This window comes from Cynoglossus semilaevis, chromosome 8, assembly GCF_000523025.1.
Source record: "Cynoglossus semilaevis isolate Cse_v1.0 chromosome 8, Cse_v1.0, whole genome shotgun sequence".
NCBI lineage: Eukaryota > Metazoa > Chordata > Actinopteri > Pleuronectiformes > Cynoglossidae > Cynoglossus > Cynoglossus semilaevis.
In genome coordinates, this window is record NC_024314.1 from 10,590,936 (window position 1) to 10,599,055 (window position 8,120).

Below are 8,120 nucleotides of genomic sequence, written 5' to 3' on the forward strand. Positions count from 1 at the left end.
TAGAACCCTTCTCCCTCCCCTCCACCTTTTCAGCGTTCCAGTCTATATTGGTAACACAGGAAGTCAAGTCAGCAAGGGGGAGATGAGAGCAGCACAGAGTGAGCTGAAACGTTGCCTGAAGGAGTCTAAGGACATCTACAGGAGGAAAGTGAAGCAGCAATACAACAACATGAGGGAGGTCTGGGATGGTGGGAGAACCATTGCAGGCCATAAACCTAAGACCAGCTCAGAGGAGGGGGTGGGGGGGGAGGGGGGGGGGGAAAAGGCAAACAGTTTGAACAACATCACAACGCTGTGAAAATCCTCTTCTTGGATTTTTCTAGCTCCTTTAACACCATCCAGCCACTTGCAGTCCAGGATAAACTGACATGAATGCAAGTGGATCCTTGAATTGTTGCCTGGATTTCCAGCAACCTCACAGACAGACCACAGTATGTCAGGCTGAATGAAATCACATCTGACACTGTGGTCAGCAACACTGGAGCACCACAGAGGATGGTGTTGTCCCCTCTCCTCTTCGCCCTATACACCTCTGACTTCTGGTACAACTTCGAGCTGCGTCACATCCAGTAGTTTACGGATGACACAGCCATCGTGGGGCGTATTAAGGACAACAATGAGGAGGAACACAGGCCCCCTGTGAGGAACATTGTTGTCTGGTTTAAATCCAACCAGCTGCAGCTCAACACCTCTAAGACCAAGGACCTGGTCATAGACTTTGGGAAATCCAAACCCAAAATGAGCCCAGAGTAGATTTTACTTCCTGCGGCGGCTCAGGTCCTTCAACATCTGCAGGAAGCTCCTGAAAATGTTTTACCAGTCTGTGGTTGCCAGCGTCATTTCATACACTGTGGTGTGCTGGGGGAGCAGCACATCAAAAAAAGGAAAAGCTGATCGGGAAGTCTAGCGCTGTGGTGGGCACAAACATCTTCAATCAAATTTTGAGGTCAATAAGCTCCAGCATGCTCGATTGCATGAGATGAATCAAGTGATATTTGGTAGTGTAGCATAGTGTTTGTATTGGGACTAATACTTCATTAAGTAGTATACTACTGTTATGCAGTTATTTAAATTTTAATGGGCCAAAGGAAGAAATACTTAATTTCATACCACTACTGATTGGGGCAGTAGTGGCTTGGTTGTTAAGGAAGCAGAGTTAGGTTCGGAAAGTTCAAGCCCACCAGCTGCCAAGTTACCACTGAGGAGCAGTCATCATGGCACCGTCACCCACACCAGACATGAGCAAAGGCCATCTGTGAGGCTTTGGTGAATTGTTTAAATGACAAACAAATGTTACTGTATCAAGCACCAAGAAGAATTGTCCACTTACGGTAAATATTTTCTTGAATGCTTGGAAGTATCCAAGTGTCGTATCACGACAAAAATCTTGCACACGTTGCTTACTCGTACCTTAGAAAACTCGTATTTTGCGTAGCTTGTGTCTCAAAGCCCCACTGTATCTAAATGAAGTATTAGTCCCAAAACCAATACTACTGTAATGACGATGTGTTCACGAATGTTGTGCTTTTGTGATGCGACGAAACTGTTTATTCAAGTGTGGAATATGTAAAATATCAAAGGAGTCTAACCTGCACTCCAGACGAAAAACCTGACAGGGAGCTGTAGGTGGGCAGTGATGACTCAGCTTGACTTAACATGGACCCTATAGGACATGGATGGAAAAGGAAGAGTGTGATATAAGCATTTAGATATAAATATCTGAAATGTAAAAACATATTGCCTTTATTTTATTGTAAATACATTAATCATAAAATCTTTATTTTGGGAGAATGCCGTACCTGAACCAGTGCTGTGCTGCTGAAGATAGACAGAAGTATTTAAGGATGTGGTCAGAGGAGCTTGACTATGTGAACTGGAATTCACACTGACCGTTCTCCTTTGGTTGCGCAGCTTCTCCTCTCTTCTCCACTTGGCTCTTCGATTTGAGAACCATACCTATCACAGGTACGGCTGCATTAGTTGTGCATTTTTAAAGCATGTCATTGCATGTAGTAACTAGTTCACTTTAAAATGTTCCACCTGTATCCTGGCCTCAGGTAGATCAATCTTGTTTGCCAGTCGCTCCCTTGCAAAGACATCTGGGTAATGTGTTCTTTCAAACTCTGTAGAGAATACTGACTGTTACTCACACAGAGCAGGTGACAAGAAATCATCATGTCTTCTTATTTGAGTTACCTTGTGGAATAAATGTGAATTCTCCTGTATTTCATAATGCCTACCGTAAATTTCGGACTATTGAGAACAACCGAGTAGGCTGAACCCACTAAATTAAAAAAAAAAAAAAATTGTACATATCTAGCCCGCACTTCTCTATAAGCCGCAGGTGTCCACATTGTAACGTGTAGGTGCAATGGGTCAAGTGCTGCTTAGGAGCACTTGGTGTTATTAAGCAGTCTCAAATTAATAACACAACCAGTCTCGTTAAAGTTATCTTTAATTATTATTTTAACCTACTAATATAGTAATAATGTATTACTCGGAGTATTACAAATATACTAAAATAAATAGTATTCAATAACAAATATCTGAAGGATTTTGAGAGATCTTGGCAAATTGGGTGGCTTCAATGAATAAAGTAACAACACAGACAGTTTACAAAAATAATCACATTTATTTATACAACACTGTCAAGTTAATGGCAGTGATTGAACTCATAAACAATGATCATAACAACAAAACAAGGCGTGTGTGTGTACACGAGTGGTCGTGTACGAGAGAGAGAGAGAGAGATGTTGCCTCTCAGTTACCAAGCTAATCTTTTGCTGTGAACTAATCACTATGAACGGATCATTCTCTGTGAACTAATCTTTCGCCTCGTTCTCGCAGATTCGTTTCATTTGTCACGTGAAAGAGCTCGGGTCTTTTTTGCTCTCATTCATCTTCACATTGTGGTGTGTTTTATTTCTTAGCTTTTCACATGGTTTTAATTACTTATGGCATTTTGTGTACTTTGTAGACTTTGTCAGCGGAAGCAAACCATGTTGCCTTATTTAGTGTCGGAGAACCGCAGCCTTCTTTACAACGCCCACAATAGGGCTAAAGCGCCACCTGCTGTAAAACGAATGAAATGATTAGTTCAAGATTCGCTCACGACTCGTTCATTTTACTGTTCGAGAGTCAAAGTTTCGAATCAATAAAAAGAGTCGGTCTTAACCAGTTAAGAAAAGGACGCTACTAGATCATTTATCACCGTGGGCAATGGTGTCTACAAAAGCGCGTGGATTCTTAGTCTTCTGAGACGAGCAGGTTTCACTTTTCATCAGGGGTCCTACAGAGCGAAAGTCCTGAACAGAGAGAGTGAAACTGAGCTGCCACCCCCCACCCCCCCAATTTAAAGGTTGCGGAGGTTACTGATCGTGACGTATGTGGATTTACCGGAAGCAGTGGAATTATGGGAGTTCGAGTTCTTGAAAGGACTGTTGTAGTACCTACACATGGGATATTTGCACAGAAAGATTTTTTTTTCACTTTTGTTTAAATAAGTTCCGAACAGTGCCTGTAACACGGATGGTTACACGTTAGCTCTTTCTTAGTGATTAGACTCTTAAACTTAGTTAGCTCTGGTAAGGGGTAAACAGAAAAGGGAACCAGAAAAGTAATTGATCGCTAGCGGTATGAACTTCGTTAGCCTGTAAAAATATGTAAATAAGGTGAGGATTAGAGATGCGAAGCTGCTTAAATACTTCAACTGTCTCGTCTTGTGTAGAGCTTGGTGTATGTGTGCAGACTGCAATGAAATAAAAAAATTTAAAAAATCATACATTGAAACCCCAAATAAAGTGGGGATGGTTGTTAGAACGTTTGGCCTTGGCTCGCTTGTGTGATCCCTGGTCTTTCTGTGTGGAATTGTGTGGAGCATGTTCACCCCACATGTGCATAAGTTTCTTCCGAGTACTTGGGTGTCCTCCCACAGAACATGCCCATTAAGGAGATTATATTGATTGGACATGCGAAATTAAGCCTAGATGTTATCGTGAAAGTGAAGGTTTGTTTGTTTCCATGTGTGGCTGTATAAATGTGTGCAATGGACTGGCAAATTATCCAGGGCGTACCCTGCCCTTGACTTTTGACAGCTGGGATTGGCCCCAGCTGCCCCCATTCCCACTCCTCACGTCCCCAGATGGACAGATAAATGGCTAAAATAGCTGTTTTACCCTTTTAGAAAAGTACATTACAGTACAAATCCATCCATCATCGTCCGCTTATCGAGGGCCAGGTTGTGGGGGCAACAGTCTGAGCATGGACACCCAGAGTTCCCTCTCCCCAGACACTTACTCCAGCTCTTCTGGGGGGACCCCAAGGTGCTCCCAGGCCAGGGGAGCGATATAGTGGAGCAGCGGCTCTACTTCGAGCTCCTCCCGGGTGACAGAGCTCCTCACCCTATCTCTAAGGGAGCGCCCTGCCACCCTGCGGAGAAAGCTAATTTTGGCCCCTTGTATCTGGGATCTTGTTCTTTCGGTTATGACCCAAAGCTCATCACCATGGGTGAGGGTAGGAACGTAGATTGACCGGCAAATCGAGAGCTTTGCTCAGCTTCACCACAACGGACCAATACAGCGACCGCATTACTGCGGCTGCTGCACCAATCCGCCTGTCAATCTTACGCTCCATCCCTCCGTCACTCGTGACCAAGACCCCAAGATACTTAAACTCCTCCACCTGAGGTAGGATCTCTTCCTCAACTTGGAGGGTGCAAACCACCTTTTTCCGGTCGAGAACCATGGCCTTGGACTTAGAGTTGCTGATTCTCATCCCAGCGGCTTCACACCCGGCTGCGAACCGCCCCTGTGCATGCTGCAGGTCCTGGCTCGAAAAAGCCAACAAGAGAACATCATTCTCAAAAAACAGAGATTAAATCCTGTGGCTCCCGAACTGGACCCCCCCCAACACCTGGCTGTGCCTAGAAATTCTGTCATAAAGATAATGAACAGAACCGGTGACAAAGGGCAGCCCTGCCGTAGTCCAACATGCACCGGGAACAGGTCCGACTTACTGCCGGCAATGCAAACCAAGCTCCTGCTTCGATCGTACAGGGACCGGATAGCCCTTAGAAGAGGGCCCCCTACCCCATACTCTCGGCGCACCCCCCACAGAATACCACGAGGGACACAGTCAAAAGCCCTGGACCGGTTGGGCAAACTCCCATGAACCGTCAAGCACCCTGTGGAGGGTATAGAGCTGATTAAGTGTTCCACGACCAGGACGAAAACTGCATTGTTCCTCTTATATGTGAGGTTTGATTATCAGCCGGATTCTCCTCTCCAGTACCCTGGAATAGACTTTTCCCAAGAGGCTAAGGAGAGTGATCCCCCGATAGTTGGAACACACCCTCCGCGATGCTGCAGAGACGTGTCAACTAAGACAGCCGCACAGTATCCAGTACAAAAGTACAAAATTAATGTAAACAATGTTACGATGTATTTCAATTAATATACCTATGGTACCATACACAATAAATGTTCAAGCTACATGGTACCAAATGGTGGCAGTTATGTTTTAATTAAGGCATAAGGAAGAAGAAGTCTGGAATAATTCAATTAAAGTATGCTACATTCCAGTTCAAAGCAAATCATTGTATGAAGATTTTCAAGTTCTGTGAAAGATTTTTTGACCAGATATAGGGCAAACAACTGTGCCTTCTGTACCCCTAACACAAATGAAGTTTGTCTCGCAATTACATATAATTAACTGGGTATACTGTAATTGGAGTACGGGACTATGTAGAAGCTGCATCTCAGTAGCCCGTAATGTCCGGGCTATTGAGCGCACCTGAATATAAGCCGCACCCACTAAATTAAAAAATAAATAAAAATAATAGACAGACCTTTCTCCAGAGCTTCAATCTGCTCCTGTGTAAAGCTGGTCCTGTTTCTTTGCAGCTTCCTCCTAAGCTGCAACCTCAGTTGAGACTCCTCATTCTTGTCCCGTTCCACAGGAACTCCCCCTCCTTTGCTGACTTCTCCTCTCCTTACTCCCTCGATTTCTTCCACTGTGCTGCTTTCAGATTCCAGCAAACAGCCATCAGATACTATCAGAGAAATAGGTAGGAAAAAAGCGATGTTCTCCATTGGCACAATGGCTGGCACAAATGTGAGAGTCATATTAAATGTATCTACTTATTACACAGCACATAAAAATGTTTTCTGACATTTTGAGCTATTGTATGCAAGATTGCTGCTATGAATATTTTTTATTTGAATGCCAAATAATTCAAACACATTTTTTGCTGATATTATTTTCTAATATTACGGCTTCCATCATCAGAAGCTCTTTCATCCTCAATTTTTAACATTCCACAAACAATAAAGGTTGATGTTTTGGTCCAAGTTTTGATGGCAATGAAAAAGATATTGTATTTCATTTATTATTATTATTATTATTATTATTATTACATCCTTTCTTTATTTTAGTTTTCAATAAATTAATAATAATATGGTGGTAATAGTAATGGATGGATGGATGGATAGATAGATAGATAGATAGATAGATAGATAGATAGATAGATAGATAGATAGATAGATAGATAGATAGATAGATATCTAAAAACAAATTGAGTAGTTAAGGTGTAATTTATCAACTTACCCATGCAGTGTTGTGTTGGAACTCTAGTTGGGTACCAGTTGCTAGTCCCGTTCCAGTTTGCGCTGCTCTGCAGGTTCAGCATAATAGGCTTGTCATACATTCTATGATTATCCAAAACACCATGAAGACAAATGGGGGAGTCCTGCCCTGTGCATAGGTGCCTCTCAACTGTCACTTTTAGCTCCACTTGGTTCTCCTCCTTCTTTCTATAATGTTGGGGGCTAGTGGATGCGAAGGATGTAAAATAAGTAAAAGGGGATGAAGGAGAAGGCGGGGTAAGAGGAGGAGGAGGAGTTTATATCGCATGAGTTCACACAGTCGGCATTGTGGTGAATTAGCGTCATGATGACAGGCAGAAGTGAGTTAGTTGGATGCGTGCTTTCAAAATGTGTGTATCTCCGACAATGGTATATTCGCGGTCCTTGGGGAATAAATAAATACATAAGTAACCGGCGTCATTTTGAACGTAAAGACTTTTCTTGTAGCTCAATCTATATGCAGAAACAATTCAAGAGAAAGATACTGGATCCATACTCACTAGTAACCTCCTTTTTTTTAACGCTTAATAAACTGCAATTTAATTGCGTAAGTTAGAACACCATCTCTTTTAAATATAGGGACAACCACAAGTGAACAAAGGTTACTTTTCAGTCTATGATAAATGGAGATTTACAAATTGACAAAGAGTTCAGGTTAAATGATGCAGCTGTCCCATTACTCATATCTTCTTCGGAATTTAAATCTCCTTGCTCTACAGCGTTTGTTTCTCAACTTTGTTAATAATATTGTCCAAAATATGAAGACACAAAAAAAGAGAGCATTAATATGAATATGTGAGAGAGAGTGATGAGATAATACCAGAGGGACAGAAAGAGAGAGAGAGAAAGGGGTGAGATGAGGATGGGGGGGCTGTATAGAGAAGTGATTCTGCAGGCACTCTTGACCTCAAAGCAATGGAGGAGGGAGAGAGAGAGGGACAGAGTGTGGGGTGGAAAGCGGGTAGAAAGAGAGAGAGGTGACAAAACAGGTTAACATCAGTGTCAAGTCTGAACTTAATGCCACCAAGAAGAGGAGGGAGGAAGAGAAAAACAACCTTTGTAATAAAGGGATAAAAAAGAATTAGATGAAGCAATTCATTTATAGTTTCAATGTATTCTTTTAATCATTGTTCAGTTCCACTTAAGTTCATAATAATACACATTGTGTCAGCATTTCAGGGTTAATTTAAAAGCCTAATCAACATCTAAATCCAAGTTATTTTATAGATTTATCATGTCAAAAATAACACTATGATGCTAAAACCAAAAAAATTAGGAAATTATGCATATAAATGGATGTTTGTCATTTTAAACCATGAAAAGCAAAACTGGGCCATACTTTGGAATATATGGTAAGTGTGCAGCAGAAAGATCTCAGTACGATTAATGTCTAAATTCTCCATTTCGAAATAAAAATTTTAAGTACAAACTTTGGATGGCCTTACTGGCCATTTCTACAAGAAAAGCAAATTGCGGATC

At 42.0% G+C, this 8,120-nt stretch overlaps 1 protein-coding gene across 1 annotated transcript in view; it reads right to left on the reverse strand.

Annotated features, from left to right (window-relative positions):
* The window catches only part of pax10 (paired box 10), an 8,952-nt gene extending 1,640 nt beyond the window's left edge, over positions 1-7,312 (reverse strand). Inside the window, exons 1-5 of the mRNA XM_008314695.2 lie at positions 6,604-7,312; positions 5,846-6,049; positions 2,041-2,123; positions 1,800-1,956; positions 1,590-1,663 (exon numbers count right to left, since the gene is read on the reverse strand). Coding sequence (XP_008312917.1) covers positions 1,590-1,663; positions 1,800-1,956; positions 2,041-2,123; positions 5,846-6,049; positions 6,604-6,703 — 618 coding nt within the window. The 5' untranslated portion in view covers positions 6,704-7,312. The remainder of the gene's footprint in view (positions 1-1,589; positions 1,664-1,799; positions 1,957-2,040; positions 2,124-5,845; positions 6,050-6,603) is intronic.
* Between the last annotated feature and the right edge of the window lie 808 nt (positions 7,313-8,120).